The sequence below is a fragment of the Lytechinus variegatus genome, chromosome 2 (assembly GCF_018143015.1).
Source record: "Lytechinus variegatus isolate NC3 chromosome 2, Lvar_3.0, whole genome shotgun sequence".
NCBI classification, from domain to species: Eukaryota; Metazoa; Echinodermata; class Echinoidea; order Temnopleuroida; family Toxopneustidae; genus Lytechinus; species Lytechinus variegatus.
In genome coordinates, this window is record NC_054741.1 from 53,921,577 (window position 1) to 53,946,437 (window position 24,861).

General features: G+C 37.2%; 1 protein-coding gene across 2 annotated transcripts; it reads left to right on the plus strand.

The window, feature by feature from the left end:
* Positions 1-480: 480 nt before the first annotated feature.
* Positions 481-23,758, plus strand: LOC121408376 (golgin subfamily A member 4-like). Of its 2 annotated transcripts, none has more exons than XM_041599834.1 (22): positions 481-639; positions 3,077-3,209; positions 3,963-4,219; positions 5,514-5,664; positions 6,797-6,961; positions 7,833-9,256; positions 9,813-10,035; positions 10,786-10,875; positions 11,400-11,519; positions 12,903-13,046; positions 14,085-14,174; positions 14,689-14,887; positions 15,101-15,311; positions 15,920-16,115; positions 16,880-17,067; positions 17,815-17,983; positions 18,632-19,071; positions 19,491-19,725; positions 20,241-20,423; positions 21,117-21,191; positions 22,036-22,116; positions 22,828-23,758. In XM_041599834.1, the coding sequence occupies exons 2-22, from the start codon at positions 3,120-3,122 to the stop codon at positions 22,906-22,908; spliced, it is 4,812 nt and encodes a 1,603-aa protein (XP_041455768.1). In that variant the 5' UTR covers positions 481-639; positions 3,077-3,119; the 3' UTR covers positions 22,909-23,758. The 2 variants fall into 2 exon arrangements, with proteins under 2 accessions (XP_041455768.1, XP_041455769.1); XM_041599835.1 differs by having other exon boundaries at positions 3,080-3,209.
* The last annotated feature ends 1,103 nt before the right edge of the window (positions 23,759-24,861 follow it).

Here is a 24,861-nt window from a genome sequence, read left to right on the forward strand (position 1 = left end):
ATCCATCTATCCATCCATCCATCCATCCATCCATCCATACATCCATACATACATACGTCCATCCATCCATCCATGCATCTATCCATCCATCATCTCCAAGCTGAATCGTTCGTTCGTATAATGATCGTAATTGGTTGCTCAATTCATGTATTCATCGCTTACAGGTTCAGTGTACTCGACTAGTAAGTCAAGGCATCGATAACCCCTGTGTTCTATTTCTTGTATTACATTCACTGTTATTTAAAAAAAAATATTGTTACATTTATTATAGGCTACATTAATTGATCATGCATTGGCGTATTGATGTATTTCATAGAGACGTATATTATAATTTATTATCTTTATGTATTTTTAATCGAGAATAAAGTCAACCCAACCACCGAACTTTTTTAGTCTAGCGCCATCTTTAGTCTGCATCTTGGTTTTATTTGGTCATGTGACTATGCACAGCGGCGTTTTTAATTTTTTTCAAACGTAAACCAGTTACAGACTCCGATCGATCCCACGCATACATTTCGCCGTCTGTTAATTGTGTCAGCACTAGTCAGTGTCAGCAGTACTTTGTGTTTCTTCTAACCGATACTGGAAGACTTGAGACTTTCTTCTTGCATATCTGGGTCCTTGTGTATAGAGCTTTGGGTATGTAGTGTAGTAAATTTCGATGATTTTACTAATGTCAAAAAGTTAAAAAAAGTCTGAGAGAGACTGAGTGAGACGAGAAGTGAGACTGAGCCTGAGGCCTGAGCTGAGACTCGAAGAGTGTGTGACTGTCACTGTCAGACTGAGTCTGAGTGTGACTCACTCATGGTTTCAAATCGTCTCGTGTGTGAAGGATTCATATGCACCTGGTGCACGCGAATCTTTCACACCCTTTTTACTGTATAACTACATGTATGACTTTACATCATAGACGTAGCTAAGAATTATAATTACACTTACCGAACCGATATGGATCATTTGTTGAATTCTCTTTGCTGTTTTTTTTAATAAAATAAGAGCATTTTTTGTGATCTTCACGTAGATGCCTCTGGATCAGCAATGATATCAACTTTTGCCTAAAGAGGGCGCGCGATGTTATTCACAAAGCCGGTAGGCACTTAAGAACCAAGTTTGAAAGGATACTTGTAAAATTATGTCACTCTGGCCGATGAATATTCATTATATCGTGATCGTGGTCGTGCGTGTTCAATACACACTGAGTGCATGCATGCAGAGAGTTTGTATTGAACACGCACGACCACGATCTAATGAATATTCATCGCGACAGTGACGTAATTTTACGAGTGTCCTTTCAAACTTGGTTCTTAAGTGCCTACCGTACCTTTGTTTACGGTGTTGCAAGCTAGCTGCATTCTAGGCGATCAGCATTATTTTCTTGCTCGTTCAATCCACTTTCATCATCATCTTGTCAAAAGATGGCGTACTTTACCAATAAGTATATACATGAGATGCAACCTGTTGATTTTTGGTACAATTTCCTATTATGCGCTGACGACTTGAATTGAGAATGTTCGATACGAAAAATTGCTTTTCGATTGTTGTTTGCGTACTTTCCACCGCAGTATTAAGGACGGATCGAACAGAGTATCCTGGTTGAGACTTGGAGGTAAGCGATAACACTTTTATAAATAATTTCCAATTCATTTTTAAAACAAACTTAAATCATTAAAATAAGAATACGATAGTGGAGAAATACTGAAACGTTTGGCGTTTTTCATTCCCTCACATTCGTGTGATGAATGAAAACGTCAAAGTCCACTATGAAACCACATGCGTTGTGCGAGGTTAGTATTACTAACCTCGCATGTTGTGTGAGTGAGTATGACTGTGTGTGATAGACCAAAAGCTTTGGTCTCTGTTATGTTGGTTGTTCCGCTGAACTACGTTGGTCTCCACTCACCAAATACAGAGACCGAAGTTCTAGCGCGATCTGTACATACAGGGGACTCAATGTAGCCTAGTCTATAAGTATATGTAAATCGAATAAAAAATCAGATCGAAAATCGGATCGGCAGTTAAGCTCAGAGCTACCAAGTCTCACACATTGTGCATTCAGGGTCTGTCTCACGATCTTACGCATGGCACCCATTTTTCTCACGCATCGAGACCCAACAGAAAAAAAAGAGAAAAAGTAGCATTATTCGCCAGATTATACGTTTTTACTCGACCCCCATCATAATAAAATGCCCTCTTAGAATGTTGGCTACATGTAGTGCTATAATTATGACCAATTTTAGGGGACATGTGGATCTCTTTCAGAATTATTGGCCCTATTGCAGTTATATATCGAGGCAATTCCGTAAAATAATCAATTTTTTTGTACATCCGACCCCATTTTCATCAAGTGTTATTTCACTTCATTAACTGACCAAGTCATGATAATTTGAGAGCATTAAAGACTGTCAAAAGAACCAGAAATCAGAGACAGAAAATTTCATGAAGGCTTCACATGCATACGGTCGGATGTACATATTTTATGGAATTGCCCACCTATATTTTCTAATACTGGTATTTAAATTACCAATTGAAATCATCACCGATCTAAAAAATACCCATTATCAATAGGTTGGCTGGAGTCTAAATATTGGTGGTACATGCTGCCTCAATAATTTTTGTTAGAAAAATGGGAAATGGATGGAAATGCAGGGAAGGCCCCCTCTGTAGACCAGCAGCACTGTGATTGATGCTGCTGAGTAGGGCCATCCTCTCATTTTCATTTGTCAATTTATTTTATATGTGATACATGTATCGTTCATTGTTTTTAATGGAAATTCCATTCAAATACTACAAAATATACTTGAATATTTCCAGGTATTGCCCAGAAAATCCAGGAAGGATTGAGTTAATATTTTGTGTGCATGCTAAGAGAAAAAATCCAACAATGAAATAGATGGCATTCCCCAGAAATATTGATTTCTGAAAGGTGAAATATGAGATATTAAGACTGTATTCAGAATACAGCCCGCAGGTTTTCCTAATGGATGTCATTCATATATCATCAGAGATGTTCCATGATTTAGGCCTACTTTGCACTACAAATGAATAACATTTGATTCTGTTTGCATTTTTCTCACAGCAGCAGAAAGGGATGACAAGCTGATAAAATACAAAATAAAATCATGTATCAGAGGACGCCATTCCGTTCTCAGAGGTTGACGGAACCTCTGAGAGACAAAGAAAATGTCAAATCTACTGGTTTAGCAGCAATGGTGAGTAAAAAAGACCACTGTAAAATAAGAACAGTATAATTCAACTCATGGCTGTAACACAATTTGTGTAAAATACTACTTTTAAGGACTTGATTTGTCTGGTCTGCTGTTTTGTAATCCAAGCATTTTAACCTTGTCACCGGTCTCTGTGACAACACCCCACTGATTTTGTACTGTGGGAATTTTGCTTTGCTTTGTATTGTGTTATGTCAAAACAGTATGTAGTGTAGTGTTATTATCAATCAATTTTCTATTCTATTGAAGAAATATTAATGCTTGAATTGTTAGAGTCACCATGTTAATCCGTACATATAGCCACTCCAGTTTGCAAGCAGTCAAAGTCGAAGGACGATTTTAAGGTATTAAAAATCCAATCTTTTTAAAAATCTGCTTGAAATTTGCAGGGATCCAAGAGTATGCCCTAATGAACAAATGAATACTGTATATTTAGCAATTTTCATATGAGAATGGAAAATTGTCCTGATTTTAGTTAGTTTGAAGATGTTCATGTATGGAATCATTTGGATGTTTGGAGTAATGAGTTCTAGTTTTTGATGCTTCAAGGGATATACATTGTAAGATTGTTTAAATCAGAAGAGTTTTTGTATATTGAGTCCAATTGATTAGACTTACACTGAGTTCTATGTGCTTTTAGATCATGCTAGCTTCAAACTATAAGAGAAACATATCTATTTTATGTTGGTGTTACGATTGGATGTGATGATTACTAACTCAATTTCTCTCACTCCCAAGGTACCTGGAAGGGCCAGAACCCCCATGAAAGCATTTGGCTCTCCTCACACGCCCCTCACTCCGTTGAGGCAGCCTCTAGCTCTGGTGAATGGACCAGGGTCGGGTTTGAAAGGCCAGCAACCTCGGAAGCATAGCCTCAAGCCATCGTTACCCCGTATCGAGGCCCTTCGGAATGAAGGTGGGATAGGGAAGCTAGATGGGGGCTCTGCCACGAGAGGGACAAAAACTCCAAAGAGACCTACATGTAAAAGACAGAAGTGAGTGGCCAGTTTGCTTGTTATTGAATTTTTAAAGGACAAGTCTACCCCAACAAAAAACATGATTTGAATAAAAAGAGAAAAATTCTACAAGCGTAACACTGAAAATTTCACCAAAATCAGATGTAAAATAAGAAAGTTATGATATTTTTAAGTTTCGCTTCATTTCGGTCGGTATGCAAATGAGGGAACTGATGACATCACTCACTCACTATTTCTTTTGTATTTCATTATATGAAATATGAAATATTTCAATTTTCTTGTCATTGTCATGTGAAATGAAGTTTCATTCCTCCCTGAACACGTGGAATTCCATTATTTTAACATTTTGTGCTTCAGGCAAGGAGGTCCTAATCGTCAAATTCGAAAAAAATCTAAATATTGCATAATTCAAACAATAAAATAAAAGAAATAGTGAGTGAGTGACATCATCGACTCTCTCATTTGGATGTAACTGGCTCGTTCATATAACTATTTTGTTAAAAATAAGCAAAACTTTGAAATGTCATAACTTTCTTATTTTATATTCAAATCAACATTTTTCTGAGGTGGACTTGACCTTTAAAAGATAAAATAAATTTGTGTTTTTAACTTAACTTTTTAATCCCATCGTTGCAACAATTTTCATTGCCAGAGATTTTATGTACACACACTGGATATTTTTTTAGTATATTGTTAATGCACATAGAATATAATATAGTTTTTCACAGAGAAAATCATTTTGCTTGATTCATAGTTTATGAAAACATCTCAAATGCAATTTCAATTTCGAGGATGTACTTTCCATTAGATTGTGGATGCTATTAAAAAAAGACCCTTACAAGCCTTACATTAAAGTCAAGTAGTGTCTTTGTCTATGGTTTGCAGTCAAAATCACTGATTCATCTGTTTATTCAATATTAACTGCAGTCTTCTAGGTCAGAAAGGAATGGCTCTAGAGAGCTTTATAAATGAGCCAAGTGGTCAGATATTTGTGATAAGGCTGATAAGGCTACCTACCACCATACTGGCATTTTTCCAGCATTCATGGTCTTTGTGTGTTGCATGCTGCTGCACCGGACCAGCGACACGGACGTCCCTTAGAGTGCTTTTAAGTTGGGTGTTTGGGATGCCTCAATCATTTTTCACCTTTTTAATTTTATATTATTAATGACTTCCATTTCATCTAATAAGTTCGGGTATTTGTTATTTATTTATTTATTTATTTATATGATGTATGTTTCATCTTGTCTGAAGCAAATTTTGCAAAACGAATTGATCTCTTTTAACATTTAGCTTCATTTGTTTCTGTCAGGTCCAAGAGCTGTGCTTCCACACCCAGCCTTGCCAGTGTCACTAAACCTAAACCAGATGATAGTGTTGTAGATTCTATTACAACTCATCTCTTTGATCAGATTCTTCAATCTGAACTGGGTCTGGTCAAAAGTAACACCACATTACATCAGGTATGTGAATGACCTCTTGAGGGATGGGACTCTACAATATTAGGCTATTTGATTAGATTCATTCTGAGCTATGATTTATCCAGAACTATGGATAACTTATTATGAGTATGTTAACCCTATCTAGGTCAGGGTATTTTTGGAGTTCATATGGCGGGGGGGGGGCTTCCCAGGCCCCCCTTGAGATCTTGACCGTGCGATCGTGCCGAAAATTAGCACGTGGGTTGCCTGGGACATAATCTACAAAATTGTATAGTAATTTATTTCATGCGAATCGCTATTAAGTGATTATGCTAATTTATGCATAATTAGTATGCGAAATCATACTTTATCCTCTATCTCCCAAAATAAAGCTCCAAATGTACTAATTTTTGGTAAAGAAACTCTTTTGTGGTATTGTTAGCAAGTGTATATGAAAAAAATTGCGATATCAAATCATTTTCCTATGTATTATATTGTTTTTTGTAATTATGTATTTCCTTGTTTTTTTTTACCTTTTGTTTTTCATTCTTTTTCAATAAAATTTGTTGGGGACTCTTCTGAGATCATAAAAAGCATAAAATAAATACATTTTGACCAGCAAAACTAAAAATAATCATACATTTATGAATATTTGGTCTGACATGCACTTACACAATGTTGCGTAATTTCGGAATCACATATCCGGGTGACACAAAATTGTACTCAAAAGTTGCGCAAGACCTGAAAGTAAAAAGTCAGCGAGCGGTGCGGTCAAAGAATTTCGCACGTCGAAAATATCGCATCATTCATTGAGGGGGCCTCCGAGTCCCCCCCCCCGGCCTAGATATGGTTAAAGCAGGTGATAATCAAATATCCAAATATACAATATTGTGCAGCCATATTCTAGAGTGTGTGTTATGTCATTTGTTTGATGATTGATTCTTAACAAGATGGCACATTCTCTGTACCAATTCACTAAACGTTTTAATCCCCCATATTTGATTGTTGATTCCACACTATTTGTAAGCCATGGTTAACCAAAGTATGCCTCTGTGAATATGACATCGGTCATCCAACAGCCCTGTACTTTACACTGTGTATGAGAGGTTATTAGAATTGTCCTCTTTTAAAGAATGAAATGAAACTGAAAAGCTCTTTGCTTTTTTTTCAACAGCCAAAGATGGAAAGAAGCGTTTCCCCCGTAAAGGTCAGAAGTCATTCTGACACTGTGGAAGATGTCCAGCATGGCCAAGACATCAATGAGCCTTGGTTTGATGAAGCTGTTTCTGCCTATGTAGAGGGAATCATCAGTAGTGCTCTTCATTCCCTTCACCAAGAGGTATGTGAGCATTGTGGTCTAGTTGTTCTGACTCTTGCCTTTGAGTCAGGGGGTCATGGGTTCAAATCCCAGCCATGGCATTAGTTTCCTCTAGAGATGTGCAATATGGGAGCATTGTGGTCCAGTGGTTCTGACTCTTGCTCTTTAATCAGAGGGTCAAGGGTTCAAATACCACCCTTTCCTTCAGCAAGAAATCTATCTACTTTGTACTCTACTTGACCCAGGTGAAGTAAATTGGTACCTGATCAGTAGGAATATTGATTCGTTGGAGTGCTTGTGCACCACAGGATGGCCAGCCGTGCTAAAGCCAGGATGAAAAATGACAACAGCATCTTGCTCTCTCAGCAGAGTGGATATGTGCATTCTATGCCCCTTGTTCTGAAGTCTGGTTTAACTTAGGTCATGGTCTAACTTTGTGTTAGAATTAAAATTCTGAAAAAATTATGTTTTCTATCTTTACCTTGAATTTTAATCATGTTTAATGGAGAAGAAAATTTTTAAAGTAACTATTCTCAGTCAGTTATGACTGCTTTGAGTATCAAATTAGCTGACAAATTGAACTTGTACTGTTAGAGATACCTGTTACAATTGGCCATCCATTGTTAAACCACAACCTAGAAAACTTAATTTGATCTTGAGAGTTGTCATTTTGCTATTTACCACACTGGCTTAGTCACCATTATATGCTAAATTTTAAGCTGTGCTTCACTGATTTGTTAATAAAATCAAGAATCTAAAGAATATATATATATATTTCTGCCAGATCTGTTGTTGAAATACCTATTTACAGCATCTTTGTATAAATACCTTTACTTTTGGACAGTCCGTATATTTTTACCTTTTTCTCTCTTTTTTTTCATTCGGTGTAAAGGCACATGAACCATCCCACAGAACTGATTCAGAGGTAATGACTTACAACCAAACTCTGAAATCACCTTCTTCAAGACCAGAGCCATCGGATGAGGACATACAGACCTATGTTGATGCTGTCCTTTCTGTGCAGCTTCAGCTTGTCAGAATGGAATATGAGGACAAACTGAATTCTTGCCTGGACCATTCATTGGATTCTCCTCGTGATGCCTCAGAGGATAATCTTCAAGATGGTTCCTTGACTTCCTTCAATGATGATGGACATGAAGGCACCCTCGATGCTGACATTGATGATAGTTTGGTAGGAAGCCTTTCATTTGCGGACACTACCCCGTCTAGGGTGAAAATGCAGTGCGCTAGTCCATGCACCAGCCTTCTTCTCGATGCATTTGCTTCTCTGAGCGAGGGAGGAACTCCACCTGGCTCATCTCCAGGATACATGCTCCTGCCACCCAGGAGAGAGTTGGCTCATGGTGAAGCCGGAGTTATCTTGCGTCATGACTCTGCTGACAGCCTGGGCAGCTATGAAGATGAGTTCCTTCGCTTTGTTCACAGCCAGTATGGCTCCAAGAATGCTATGGAAAGAACCAATTCTCCTTTCATGCAAGATACTGGGGTGTGCACAACTCCAGGATTGAATGATGTTTCAAGAAACAGTTTGTCATATGAAGTCAGAGACACCTATACACCTTTGAGGTTGATAGATAACTCCACCAATATGACACCAAAGAATATTGTGAATACAGAGACCTTTATTACCCCTGTGAAACTCTCTGAAATATTCACAGAAACCAATGCCGTTTCTCTGCAGGAGAGTAGCACAGAGACTGAAGCTGTCCAATTGAAAGATGCCATGATTGGTTCGCCGTTGAATACAGCTTCTGTAGGTGTATCAATGACTCCGGTCAAACCCAGCGACGCCCAAACGAATACTTCACCAACCAAAGTCACAGACTCGTCAACAGACATGGGAATAGAGATGGCGGACTGCGGCTCAGATGCCAGAAAGCTGGAGGTCTGTGATGCGATGGTGGGGACCCCTGTAAAGCAGTGTACCTCTGGAGTTGCCACCTCCCCAGTGATTTCCCAAGACACCTCATCCTGTATGACACCTGTGAAGATGGAAAGCACCGCTATGGGGACCTCCCCTGCCAAGGTTGAAGACTGTGGCACCGAGATGCCAGTCATACACCTGATTGATACTGGAGTCGGTATGTCACCACTTCCCAACAGGACAGAAACAGCTGTTGGAACCTCACCAACAGCAACTGCAGACAAAGAAGTGGGATGTACCCCTATTAGGATGACTGATATGAATTGTGGAACAACTCCACATCAGGTTACCGATAGTAACACAGCAATGACTCCTATTCTGGTCACCAACACCCAAACGCTCACTTCACCACCAGTTGTGCCAAGTCTTAGGTAAGTGATCTAAAATTTAGGTTTACAATATTTTTCCCAGGGAATCTAAATCATGTTAGACTAGAAATTATTTCAATAAATGTATTTTATTGATTACTGAGCATTTCTCATTTTTTGATGGATGATCCTTATGTAAATGTACATTAATTTACATAAATAGTAGACTATTTAATCCTTTTTGTGACCATACAGCATTAATGCTTTTCACCTTTTTAAAGACACCTCAATGTATTATTGTTGAGCCAAGAAATAATTAAGTTTGAGTGTACATGTATGTCTAAACCAGAAGGCTCAATGTAGAATCATGATCACACCATTTAAGCTTTTAATCAAGTGTGTTTGTCTTTGGTTCTGCTGAATCGTCTATCGAAGATGCATCTTTTCAGCAGTTTGTGTGTGCATTTTGAAAGATGATTTTACGACCAACGAAAATTGATTTAACACGACCATGGTTTGAAATAAACGTCTTTGAAAACCATGGTTCTAAGGATGAAAAGTGTGGATTAAACATAGCCTAAGGGTAGTTTGTATTTTATAATTACACATAACCTTTCAGATTTAGTATGAGTCCAAACTCTGTGGATTCGGTGAAGCTAGTAAGCCATGTTCAAACGGCAGCCATCAGCAACCAACTCCTTAGGACTGAAATACAGATGCTACGTTCCGAGAAGGCTCAGGCAGATCAAAGACTTACTCTCGCTACCGAACAGATACAGAAGAAAGAGCAGGAGGTGCTGATGAATGAAGATACGATGGGGCAGTTGAAGAGAATGGCCAGGGTATGCATTTCTTTGTTTAAACCTGGTGATGAATGGTGGCTTGATTAGTAGTCACTGTATGGTGGCATAAGCATTTGGTTTAATCACTTTGTGATCATTTCAGCTTTTTGATATTTGTTTATAATTATATTCTCTCTTGCTGACAATATACTGAAAGTCTTCTCTTCAAATCATCATACTCCATGCATATTCCAAGACTTGTTTACAGTTAAAAAAAAACTGGACAGAGCTTGCTGCAGCACTCAAAAGACCAAATGGAAGGTTTAAAAAAAACACTCATTTGGCCCACCTCTGGAGCTAGTCTTGTGCTGGCTAATCTTCACTGTAAACACAATTGTGGACAAGTTCTGGCTGAGAACGTAATGAGTCTAAAGATTATGCCAAGTTTCAGCTCAATTTCCAAATGAGGATGTATGTGTTAATACTTTTGAGCTGTGGAAATTTCAACTTTTTACTGCATGCATGAATGCTTTGAGACCCATTTTCTCCCTTTTATTGAAAAGTAAATTATTTGAAAAGGTTTTCTTCTCTGAAGCATAACAAGTCATATATCATTTCAAAGTGTAGATTGATTCTCTTTCCATCTTGACTAAAAACAAGAAAATTCAAAATTGTAATGATTGTTTTGTGGTGGTAGGCCACATAATCCTTTTCTTTAATTTTTACAATTTATATATAAATATTGTAAATATATTTGTATAATGTGGAATCTGAGTTAGTAAAATAAATTCAAACTGAATTTTGTAACAGGCATCGGCTGATAAAGAGATAGAAGATTTGATGTCTCAGGTTGGAGAACAGATGATGCAGATAGCTCAACTGGAGGCAGCACTTGGAGAGGTAGGTCATCGCTTTGTATACTCTGTTAAACAAGTTCATTTGAACTATGAAATATTTACTATATTTTACTCTTGCTTTAGCGATGTCGCTAGATGCTTTTGATCATCACTTTAGATGAGTACTTGAAGTTAGCTTTGGTAGTATACATTTTGCCCCAGCAAAAAAAAGGAAACCAAGATTCTAAGTTCTTCTTCAAGCATAGCTGATTTTCTATTATATTTCATGTACATCATAAAGCTCAGGTTTAATACCTTATAAGATAGGAAAAGTTTTTCATAGATGATTAAGAAGAGTTAGAAATTGTACTGCCAAACTGAGAGTTGAGCAGAAATTTTTGTCAAGATTTGTGTAGGTTATAACAACCTTGTGTAAGAAAAGGGTTGCTTCTTGGCATTTATTTTGTGTTTTCATTGTGTGTTCTTCAATAATACTCTTCTTAGAGTTGATCCAGACTCACATCTGATGTTCTGATGTAGGTTTCATGGAAATGATCAGCTGAATGATTCCCTTTATTTCTCTTTTAGAAAACCCAGATGTTGTCTAGTCTCAAGGATGATAATGAGAAGATGAAGAAGGATTATAAACAACAGATAATTGACTTACAAGATGATCTTTGCAGGGCCTACAGGCAACATCAGCAACAGGTACCAAGATTCTGTGCAGGGAGTTATGTCCATTCCGGCCCTGTGCTCTCGAACATAGAAAAATGGCATTTGATTGTATCTATGGAATGCCAAATGGCAAAGGTTTAGATTGCTCCGACACTGATTGCAGTGTATGTTTTTGATTTGTTGGCTCTATGGAATGTGTTGAGGACTGATAGCCAATGGCTCTACAGTCCAACCTCTCTTATCCGGACACGTTGGGACCAGCACCAATCCGGATAAGGGATTTATCCGGATCTGGGAGACCCAATATTAAATACATGCAGCTATGCTGCCGACTGCCTCCCCAGGCCAAATGCGGAAGCTACTCTATTGTAGTGGGCGTACTGTAAGGACAATATTCACTGCAGAGTCAGTGCAAATTATAGGCATTGTTTTCATGGAAATTAAATCGATCGATGGCCAAAACTCTTGGATAATTTACCTGCTAAAATGACTGAGGTATACATCGAGCATACCTCGAAAGAAAGAGAATGACTCGATGAAACCAAGTTTTAAAATTAGATCATCGCGTCGGGTATCGCAGCTTCGCAATGTCTTCCATTGTTACAATGACTATAGGCTCAATTTTGATAGATGGCGCTGTCCGTATTGAGGCCTAAAGTTGGCTAGCAAGACATGTGTTGTTTTTCCCGCGAAGCAAAAAGAGAAACGTGATGAAATGTTTGTGCTGCACCCTAATTTACTGGAAATTATCATTCCTAAACTTCTTTTGGTGATTTGGGTGAGATATTTTCATGAAAAATATGTTTGGTGTAGGGTGACTGTGTTGGGAAATATATGTAATCAAAGTGAGTTTACGTATAGGATTCAGTTTAGATTGAAATCTCATTTCCTCACGTACCGGTACTAGATTAAAAAAAAAAAAATCTCGGCAAGTGTGCGTCCGGATAATAGAGAGATCCGGATAAGGGGAGGCCGGATAAGAGAGGTCGGACTGTATTTCATAGTTACTACTAGAAAGAGTAATCCAATGAAAAGCAAACATCGCAGTCAGTGTTTGAGTTATATGTATGTAGTTGCCTATATGGCATTACATACATGGAGGTACAATCAAATGTTATTTGTTGTATTACAGAACTCATGGTGGGATGTAACAAGATATTGAGAGTAAAATGTCTGTTCATTGTACAGGAAGTGAGAGTTTCATACCAAGTAGTTTAATTCTAGTTTACATACAACCAGTTTGTCTACTAACCATCTTGGTTATCATATGGGATGTATTCTTTGCTATTAAACAACTATTAGACTCAAAGACTGAGTACAATAATATATACTATTACTTTATTGTTTGCTATTTAATTGCTCTTATTCAGAGACCAAATGCAATAAAAATGTAATATATTCTTTGCAATCAAACAGCTGTCTGATTTAGAGACCCAGTACAGGAAAGGAGACTATGAGAGACACTATACAAGGAGTCAACAGAGAGTCAATGAGCTTGAGAGTCAACTTGATGCATTTATGCAGCTACAGGATACAGTAGACAGAGCCATTCAAATACAGGTTTGTTATCATCTGTACAGGCAGCATTTGAGACTGACCAGTTTATTGCAATTATTGGCAACCTGGGCTCTGTAGAATGAAATGGACTATCAAGATCATTGTTGCATACGCATTTTGCTCCTTAGACTGACTAGGAACCAATCAGAATTGTTCTTTCAAATTTATATTGATAATCCCTAATCTTTGTGTCACGGAGCCTTATATTTGGTTGACTGTCATACCACTTTCATACTGACAGCCGAAGTGGAGTTAATCTGGAGTCCAGATGGAGAGCAGTATGAAAATTCTCGGAATATTTTCGATCCAGATGCAAAGCGGAGTACTTCACCCATTTTGAGAGGAGGGTTACAAACGGAGTTAGTCTGCATTTGGAGTGCGGTATCGCCTATCTTGCGCTTAACATTTCTGCATGGGGGAGATTCCATGCACCACACTTATGGCGCGAACTCGCTTGGAAACCACTGAAACAACTGCTGATACACCGCTGCGGAGCTTGCCAGTTCCAAAGGGGGTGTATTGTCGGTCTGCAGTACAAGCATATCAACTCAGTCCAGAGTTACTCCAGAGTAACTCCACTTCGCCTGCAGTATGAAAACAGTATTTAGTCATTCAGTTTTTGCTGTGTAGAAGTGTTATGTTGAGAGTGTTTGATTGTAGACTCCTTCATGGAGAAGCAAAGAGAGTGAATGAGCTCAAAACTCTATTTCATGCATTCATACATCTACAGGGATACAGTAGACAAATTGGATAATATTTGCAGTCAATTTGAATGCCATACGCTTCACACTCAGTGCAGTAAAGCACAATCATGCATTTTTATTTTCTCGTGCAGATATTTAGGATACCCCATTGTCGCGCGAGATAAGCTTAATAATTTCACATATTGTGTTATATACAGATTGTGATTATTTGCAATCTGCAAAATATTACCTCATGCATACCATCAAATATTTGTATATTGTAATAGAATACTGTTCTGTGAATTGCATTTACTGTATACTTTATATTTTATCCCTCCATTTCTCTTCTTGATTTAAGGATCAATTTTGTGTTGTTAAGAAGACTTTTGAAGATGTGGAATCATTGTTCAAGATGACGATGCTGAGTCGTGATAGAGTAACAGCACAGGTGAGAAACATAAGAATGAAAATGACACACTCATGGGCATGTAATAGACTTTAGGTGTTTCAGAAAGTGTGACTACGAGTCGACCGTATATTATGGCTGTGTGCGGTATTTATATAACGCATCATCGCATTGGCTACATCATCTTGAAAAGATGCATGCTATCGCGTCTTTACTGAGATTGCACGTTTAGTGTCATGTGCTCGTCTGCATTTTCACCATGATTTTCAAGTCACATATATATTTGTGAAACACCTCTATATTTCAATGCTGTATTTCAAACCTTATTTTTGGGGTCAAAGTTCAATGTTTTAGGAATAATGCACAAACTATGCCAGCTATCATTGGCCACCTTGACATCTGTTATTACTTTGTTTAGGAATATCGGAATAGCTCATGAAATGGTATATTTTGGACAGCATATTCAACCAAATACAGTGAAATGGGACTGTATTGAATGTTGAGAATTTGAACGTTGAAATCCCTATAAAATTTCTGCCTTTGTCTCTCTATTTAGATGAAGACATTGGAGGACAATAAGACCAGTCTGGAGAAGGAAAAGGAAGCATGGAGACATCAGATCGAAGATGGAGACAGAAAGATGAAGGAAAACAATGAGAAGATGGAAGAAATGAGAAAGATGAAAGAGGAGGCAGAGAACAGTAGATGTGAAATGTACAAGGAACTACAAGAAACCTTAGAATCTAAAGATACGGGTGAGCTTTCAGTAAAGTATTTTCAAACCTTAGTACTCCTAGGGTATTTCTGGTTATATTATAGTTTCGGAGGGGACATTATGCTCCTCTGCTAAGATCTTTGCTGCGGATTGTGTGATCACAGCAAAAACTTGCATGACGGTAGAAATGTGATGCCCATTTTGCCCTGCTAAATTCATTTAACATTCAAATTCATGATGACCTTTATCCTAGAAATTTCCAAGAAAGACAAAGAAATCGAAGAACTGTCCATCAAGTGTACTCAACTGGAGGAGAGGGAGGTAGCCCATTTCCTTGAAGAGCGTAATCAGGAGGCAGCCATCATGGTACAGCTTGAGCAGCAAAAGGCAATTAAACTTGAACTGGAGCAGACCAAAACAAACCTGCAAGAAACCATCGATCAGCTTCATAAGCAGTGCCAGAGGTAGGTTGAAATAATTGGATTTCTAATTCATTAACAGTAAAGTTTGAAGATTTTATCTTTGCCAGAACAAAATTTCATTTTGATAGGCAGTACGTTTTTTCATGATACTGATGGCATCTCTAATTTGACAACTCTTTTGAGAACTCTACTTCCATGTCACATTTAACAGATTGTAGTTATTTTTTCTTTTCATTTTTGTTTATTTATTTTTATTCTTTTTTTCATTTATTTTTTTTTTTTTTTTTGGGATGGGGGGTGGGGGAATACATACCAAGTTCCATTGGGAGAGGGAGTTGTAACATTGTAATCATTTTGCAAGTGCATATTATGCTTAGGTCACAAATTCCTTTAAGAATGCGGTAGAAACGATTTCATACCATCTTTTTGTTATTTATAAAAATTGATCATACAGCACGGGTAAAGGTATTTGTGTTCGTAGGATTACACAGCAGTAAATGATCTATGACATTTCATTCAACATTATTGTTAATATTGAATAAATATATATTGGTTTTACTGATTTATTATTGATTTGTTTTTGTTATTGATGTGTGCTAAATTTTACATTGGACTTGGTAATGCATGACAATTTCTATTTCATTTGGCAGTGTATCAACTGAGAAGCTTTCCCTTAGTGTCGATTTGAATTCTACCAAGGCCAAACTCTACTCTGTGGAAGCTGAGCTGGAGGATACAAAGAAGACGAATGAAGAGAGACGGACCAGGCTTTCTGACCTGGAGCTTGAACTGCAAACCTGCAGGAATGCTAGTACAGAGTTGCAACTCGTCAAATCCACACTAAAGGTAATTGGTTTTTCTCTTGGTTTTGTTTCGACTGAATGCTGGATTGTTACAATTTGGGCAACCCACTTTCAAAGAAATGATTTATACTGATATTTTTGCCAAATATTGAGTGTCGGAGATTTCAAAACCCTGACCCTTCATTTCCTGTGCATGGGCTGTATGTATGTGCATCAGTTGCACCTGTAGCCACGTAAGTTGTAAATACATTGGCCATGTTGATCCAGCAATCCGTGGAGCTTGTTTTCATTGTCATTTCAGCATTTACTTTTCACAAAAGACGTAATGGAGATGATTTTTAATGCTGCGCTTTCAAGTTGATTTTCTTGTGCCAACAGGGTAAATTATCTGCACAAAAATACCTTATAATAATCAATAAAGATGACTCTTAATGTGAGTTCTCATATTCACACTTGGCAGAGGTAGAGTTATTGAATAAAAACTTAACAGGTAATGGGTTTAATGGTAATTTGAGAAGAATGCCTATAAATCTAGCCCGTCGGAATGTTTAGCAGATCGTAGGAATTAGAATCAAGGTTATGGGCCCTGTCTTACAAAGAATTGTCATTAAGTTTTGACTAATCACAATTTAAGGTTGATCACAATTCTAGGTGGTGTTTCATAATGCTAATGATAAAAAATGTTTTATAAAAGTCACATGAGACAGTACCATTTTGCATGAATAAAGGAAATTTAGTTTTGGGTCTTTCACTAAATATTTCCTTCTTGGTATTAATAAAATAAATTATTATTGGTTTCTTGTACAGACACTAGAGAAACAGTTCCAGGAGAACAAGCAATTCCTAGAAGAGGAGAGGACAGCCCTGGAGGAGTCTGCAGCAGAGACAGAGAATGAGCTGAGAATCACCGGTATGGAACTATCCAGGAGTAAAGCAGCATTGTCTGAGGCAGAGCTGGTCAGGCGACAACTCCAGGTTTCCATGTCATCTCTCAGGTACAGTCCATTGGCTCATTTCAAGTTTGGTGTCGATCTTTTGGTGTTGGTTTTGATGTTGGGTCAAGTAAGCACAGCAACAAATTTGAAATGACATTGGTTCTGGAATGGGTATCACTAGGTGTTTAGCTATCAATGATGTGATTTGAATCATTTTTGGATCCTATTGAAGGCAACCTAAGTTGTACCTTCTGAACCATTACCTACACTAAACTTGAAATCACATTTTGTTAGATAGAAGTTCCTATTACTGGCAAGTTGTCATTTAGCAAGAGTTCAGTGGGTTGGAATTTTGACTATACCAAGGTGGTAAGATCAGAGATCATCTTACGCAGAGTGGTCAATTAATCAAAGCTATGGAAAGCCAGCAATGCCAACATCTAGAATGAATGTCAAGTGTTTTCAATTATTTGTGCTAAAGCATTCGTCATTGTCTTGAAAAATCAGTCTGCTCTCTTTGTTTCCAAAGAGATGTTGTGTTCAGTTCCTATATGAAGCTCGTTTGAAAATAGGGCACAGAGCCTTCTATGATATAATAATAATAATGATAATAACAATAAGAGATAGGATTTATGTTGCGCCAAATCCACTCTGCAGAAAAAAAATAAAAATAAGGAAGAGAGAGAGAGAAGTATGCATATGCAATCATAAAAAGAACTAGACGAGTAATTGACTATTAAGAGTAGGAAGCATTGAATGAAATTGTTATGTACCTATTTTTTCCATTTTTTTTTCTTTTGTTGACAGTGAGCAGGTAGAATCCCTTCAGAGTGAGCTAGACCATACCAAGGCCCAAGCTCACTGGATGCTCTTAAATCAAGCCTCAGAGATTAGCGATGCTACTACAGCTCTTGATCAACTCACTCATGGTATCTCAACAGCAGTGGCAAAGCTCGCGGATCACACTCTTGACAAGGTTAGTTATCCTATTAACCCATTTACTATTGAATTCTGTAATTCCATTAGACTTTGTCCAGGGACTATCTGGTTCCACTACACAGTAGGTTATCAAATTGAGTACTTAATCCATTAGACTTCGTCTCGGGATATGGAATTGCAATGATCTGGGGTTTTTTTATATGCGGTAGAGTAGTTGATAAAAGGGCTCCGTATTAGGATTAGCTTAATCAGTGCCTTGAGAATACCAATGTTTACTTTTGTCTCACCTGCATAGCAGAGCGAGACTATAGTCGCCGCTTTTTCCGATGGCGGCATTGGCGTCGTCAACATCAAATCTTAACCTAAAGTTTTTAAAATGTCATCATAATTTTGAAAGTTTATGGATCTAGTTCCTAATCAGCTTTCACAAGTCTTCGGTCACACCATCAAGGTCAAATATCCTTTGGGGTCAATGAACATAGTATTATATTATCATATGAATGGCATTTTTTGTGAATAATTATTCTATAGTTGTTTTTAAAGTCAGCACTGCTGCTATATTGAATCGCGCCATGCAGGCGAGACTGCCAGAGGCGTTCCACCTGTTTACAGATTAGTAAAAGTGAATATTTCTAATATGGTACTAAGGTTGAACTCATTAAACTTCAAATTTTCCTTATAACAGGTTGAAGGAGCATCATCAAGTGGTTTTGTCACAGAACAACGAAGTCATGTACACCATCGCTCGAAGTCATCTGGTAAACCAGGATCTTTAGTGGTCTCTGTTCTCAGAGCAGTCGACCACATTGAAACCCCTGGCAAGACATCGAGTATTGATGACCCAGTCACTCCATGTCGACAGAAAGGAAAAGAAGATGGTTCGCCAGCAGTGGTCATTGGTCAGTCCAGCTCAAGTGCCTTCTCAGTACCAAGACCAAGAACTCTCATTGACCAACAGGAAGAAGAAAAAGAAGCCATCGGCAGCAATGACCAAGATAAGAAGCCTGTTGAGGCGCTACCTGATCAGGTTTTGAATTTGAAGACACTGTTCTCCAAGATGTTCACTGCATTCATCGAAAATGAGGAGAAGCTGAGGGAGGAAGTGTCTCGACTCCAACATGAAATGTGAGCATGATTGTTTTTCTAGGGGTTGTTCACTCTTTCTTGAAATGTGAAAGTGGAATGCCTAAAGGAAACAAAAAGAAAGTGGATTTACTGCATAATGCAAAATAATTGTTTGACCCTCTGTAGCCCAGGCTATGTTGGAATAATCTACAAAACTGCATAGTTGCTCTTAATTGCTCTTATATATCTTATTTTTCAAATTAACATTTTATTATTAATTATGATACTTCTGAATGAAATTACAGTTTGGTAATAAGTCCTGAATTTAAGCCCCAAAGCTGCTAGATTTTGGTCTTTCCAGGATTCGTATCAAATGTGCATTAAAGTATTGATATATTTAACAGTTTCATATATTTCATCATCTGTAAAAAAAATGATCAATGGAAATCATCAGCAACACTGATTTATTGTTGTTTCAGTCAAGAGAAGGACAAGGGCTCTAAGAAGACCCTTCAGCGCTCTGAGAATCAAGTGTTGCTGTTGAGGGAGCAGCTGGAGGAGTCTCTATCTTATCGTAACCAGCTCCAGCAGAGTCTAGTAGACGCCCAGAGACAATCGTCCGAACAGCTTCAGGCTCTGGACTATGCACAGGAAAGGATAGAAGACATGGCTACCAACCTGGCAAGGTTCTCAGATCAGAAATCAAAGATAGAGGTACTACCTTCTTTTTCATCATTGTATTGTTATTACCCTTATTTCAACTTGGTGATTTCAGACCAGAATATACTCCATGCTCCATGGCAGATTCCACCTCCCCCTCTTCTAAAGATCTGATCCACAGACTCCACCATTATATGGAACATTTGTTGCAGGGCAATTCCATTTTTGTAACAAAATCAACCTATTGTTATTTCAATATATAAACTGCTCACGATAATTTGAAAGCATTTCACCTATATATGTGAACTAGTAAATAGGGACAAATAATTTCAGGAAAGACCAGCATAATAGGGAGTTGCATGTACATATTTTATGGAATTGCCCCTATTGTGTCATTCATGCATATATTATATACAACACATGCAGCAGAAGAGGCCATGCCATGGTTTTGGATATTTCGTCTACTTATCGAGTAGCTTGATTACTTTAACGATATGGATCAAATGTAGTAGAATTGGTATCATGAATTGAAATGTGACTTCTCATCGTTTGCATCTTCCCTACTCTAGGCCATGGAAGAAGAGATATCGGGTCTTAGAGCATCCCTGAAGATGGTTACCAGAGAGAAAGAAATAGTGATGGCTCAGTATGAGGCATTATCCTCAAAGTATCAACAGGTATCCATGTCTTCTACTGGGGATGGAGAAAGCATGGGCAAACTACTGAAAGAAAATCTCCATTTGAAGAAAGAGGTCAGTAGTCATAATAAAAATTGCATTATATAGCATTGTCTATTCATTGATTATTCAGAGGCACGGTATTATTATCATTACCTTGGATTTAGCTCGAGCTTTGATTAATGAACTCACCTTGCCTGTGTTGAGTGCAGAAAATTGTGGATCAATTTGTTCCTCAATATGTGATCTTAATAATGTTCTGTGTAAGATCAACCATTGTAAGCATGAGCAGGCTACTATAAGAAAATCATGACTTGGAAGAGAGAAGGTCTAAGTGTTGATGTGTTAGATTATTCATTATGCTTTGTTAGGGGATTAAATGATGAGCATTGGCAAGTTGCTAAAAGGAAATGCCCTCTTAAAGATGAAACTAAGTGTTATGTGTAGAAAATTGACTATTTGTAAATTGAGGTCAAATGAGTATTGGCATTCTGCCAAAATCAAATTCCCTTTGAAGGAAGACGTATGTGCTCTCATAGTCACTCTACTCATACAGAGACAGTTGAAGTGAAGTTGGGCAGGGTACTGAAAATAAGGGAACTTGAACAAGAAGATTGGAAAGGTCAGCTTCAAGTTTTTATTTAATCAGATAGTTGAGTCAAATGAAATGTGAATAATTTTTTTTTTTATATCATTCAATTTTTATTGATATACTAATTATACAACGAAATGTGAATAATTCTCATTATTTGTCTGCGATTCTCTTAGCTGGACAAGGTTCGCATGAAGTTCCTCAAACGACAGGAAGACTATGAGCTGTTTCAAAGCAAGGCTGGAAAACAGGTGAGAAAATCAATTACCTATTGTATAGTTTTACTTGGTTGATGAGACTTGAAACGTCGGCTTATGAGTCCATTTTGAAATCCACATTAATTAGGGGTGTGTTTAAGAGGATGGTGATGCCAATGCTTTCAAGAAAACAAGGTAGCCTGTTCCAGTTGTTAGTGGATCTTCAAGCAAGGGAGTATTTTTCAAGACATTTCAGTCTTGAAATGTGGCTTATCAGGTTTGAATATAGGATCCCTCCCCTTATTCTGCTTTCTTTACTCATTAAAAATAAGCTTTTTTAAATGTGGGTGATTCCTTTATGTCCGAAATCCTATTGGTCAAACCTTTTTGAAATTATTTTAATCTGTTTTCTCATTCATATGAAATATGTAGTGTTCTCCAATTATGGAATACATCAAATGAATTAAGAATGGAAAAAATAGACTTTTTAATGTCTAAAATGTGTATTCTTACCCGTATGAAAAATGGTAATGCTATCAAACTATCATGGCTTTACAAATACATGAATTGAATTAAGAATGAATGAAAAAATAGTCTTTTAAAATCTGGGCATTTCCAATAATATGCCTGAAATCGTATTGGTTGAACCTATTTGAAATGATTTTAATCTGTTTTCTTCATATGAAAAATGGTATTTTATTTTTTATTATCATGGCTTGCTCATTACATGAAATTAATTAATTTTATGCAAGAGATGAGACAAAACATGCAGCCTGTCCAAGAACACTTGTCAAGTTTGATCAGCATTTTTAAAAAAAATTTATTTACAGTGTATTCACTTACAATTACTAAGCATTTTCCTGAATTGATATTGCATTACTTTTTATGATTTGTCTAGATGAAAGTATTAGAGGGAAATTGGAAGAAAGCTGAAGCAGAGATCTATAGACTTGATCAACTCTTTGACCATTGCAGAAAGGTAATAGATTTTCTTTTTTCTTCTAAAAACATCTTATTTAGAACAAATTAATTAATTGTCATAAGCTACTGAAAATGCTCGCATTAGTTTTCCTGTGAAAAGATTTGTCATACTTTGTAGCAGATGTCTGTGAGAATATATATTGATGCAAAATGATAAGAAAACATTACAAATTTCACCAGATTATTAGATTTTAGGTGCCATTTCCTTCGATTCGATGTTTTCAAATCATCTTCTGGTTTCATGTGATAAAACAAACTATCATCTCCTTGGAGATATGAATGTAAACACTATCTATCCTGAACTTTGCATCAGAAAGATACATGTTACTACATCCAAATGGCATTGGAATAATAATAATAATATATGGTATTCATATTGCGCACATATCCATCTTGTTAGGTGCTCAAGGCGCTCCTATATTACCCGGCTAAGCTAGGCGTTCATAGCACACACAGCTTTTTAAGGAATTACTTCCTACCGGTACCCATTTACCTCACCTGGGTTGAGTGCAGCACATTGTGGATCAGTTTATTGCTGAAGGAAATTACGCCATGGCTGGGATTCGAACCCACAACCCTCTGTTTCAAAGTCCGAAGACTAATCCACTGGGCCACAACGCTCCAATAAACAGTGTGTCCAATCACTTTCACCAATTATACCTATTTTTCTACTTTCTCTATAAATGTTTGTTTTCTTTTCTCTCTCTAGGTAATGGATAAGGTTCCGAGTCAGATGTGCCAAAAGGATCCTAACCTCAGGCTACTTTATGAGATGTTCAGCAGTCAGTAGAATGTGTCTCATCACGGAGTTTGACTTGTGAATCTGTTTACTCCTATATTACAAATGGGTTGTCCATAAACATCCTACTACCAAGAGTGTGTGTTACAATGGGCTGATTTCATGAAACTATCCATAACCATATTTTGTGAACATACTTAGAAATGTTTATTATACCTTACCGTGGCGAGTTTCACAATACTATCATAATACTTATTTAATTAACACGCTTAAAGATGTGCGCTGAGTAATACCTTACAATTGGGTACTAGTGTTACAAGACTATATCATTTCACGAACATCTATTGTGGAGATGATATTAAACAAAGATTAGATGAAGAGCTTACAGTGGTTTGGTGAAACTGCCCCCTACGGTCTTATTGTACTTCATAAGAATAGGACAGCCACACATTTCAAATCTGGACCCCTTTTAACAAAGAGTTGCGAAGATGTGCAAGTCAAACTGGGACCATGGAAATCTGTTCGACTTTGGGGAAGTTTTACCTGGAAAAGGTGTATAAAACTTGTTATGCATAATCTGGTCCAAGAAAATGCTTTGAGTTATGTGATTTTTCTTTTACTAAAGGAAGGCCAACCTATGCTGGTTTACCTGTATAGTATGGTACATTTATGAGGCGAGGGAGCGGAGGAAGGGGGAGGGGTATATTAATTGCTTTGCCCAGTTAATTTCTGCACTGCACAAAATATACTAGTACAGTATTTTTTAGTATTATTTTGCATCGTTTTGCCTTGAAGGTGCTGTCTTCTATCAGTATTCATTCACTGTTGAATAGCATTAACGAACATATCACTGAGTACACATTTCAGGTCAGCTAAGTATATTCAACTCAAGATTTTTTTTTTTACAAAAATCAATGGGAAATTGACAGAATGGTTACGTATCCTGAGAACATTGATTGACGAGCTTATGGTTTTTTGTGCTTGATATAAAGTTCAACTTTGCCATTGGATTAAAAGATTAATAATTTTAGCTGTTATATTTGTCAATTATTAATATGCTTTGTGTTTTTTTTTTCTCATCACAGCTATTACATGTAATATTCCTATATTATTGTGCATGTATATAGTCCCTTATGGTTTAGGACCGATGGGTTATTCGATATTTGTAATATAAGTACATCATACTCTGCTGGATATTGTATATCAAAATTAGTGTAATTCTATGTCTTGACAAAAATAAAATGAGATATATTACAATGAGAATCCTCAATGGAATCAATGTAAATAGGGAAAGAGAGAAAACTGAAACAAGACTAGACCTTGTTATGTACATGAAATGATACCATGTTATATAAAGCTTCTTTGAAATGATTATGTACTGGTACGTGTATATGTGTATTATAGGGACTCTGATTATGGGGGGGGGGGGGTGACAATTCATATGTCTACTTTGATTGTATTATTTATTACTGTTTCATGTATAGACCTTATTAATTGGCATCATCACACCACCATCATAGAGGCTGAAGCCTTTGCCTTGCATGTGTTAATGATCTACAGCTGGTGCATCTCTGACAACGTTGTTTATGCATATTCCTATATCCTCTGAGGGAGGGCGCTTTGAGATTATGACATCACATGCACAAGATCCATTCGTGCATCAATTCATATGCCTTTTAAACTAAAGCATTGCTATTTTGTGAAAATATTGCTGATGTGTCATATGCTATGTAGTGTACATTCTTTGTTATTAGATTTGAAAAGTTTAAGTGGGGCTCAGTGAAGTACATGTGTAACTGACTTCATAATGTTGTTATTGTCCTCTCTTCCGATGCAACATAAACTCTGATAAAATTTGAGCTGGTATTATTGAATTACTTAAAGCTCATTCTGACACGGTGCCAAGTAGGAAAGCTACATCTCTACGTTTTGCAAGCCCTCTTTTCCTCAAAATAATTAATCAATTAAAGAAAGAAAGAAAGAATTAAAATTGTAAATAAATGA

Coding starts and splice junctions, on each gene's coding strand:
- LOC121408376 (XM_041599834.1), top strand. CDS start 3,120: ATGTATCAGAGGACGCCATTCCGTTCTCAGAGGTTGACGGAACCTCTG. Junction 5,665..6,796: donor GTAACACCACATTACATCAG/GTATGTGAATGA, acceptor TTTTTTCAACAG/CCAAAGATGGAAAGAAGCGT. Junction 6,962..7,832: donor TTCATTCCCTTCACCAAGAG/GTATGTGAGCAT, acceptor TTCGGTGTAAAG/GCACATGAACCATCCCACAG.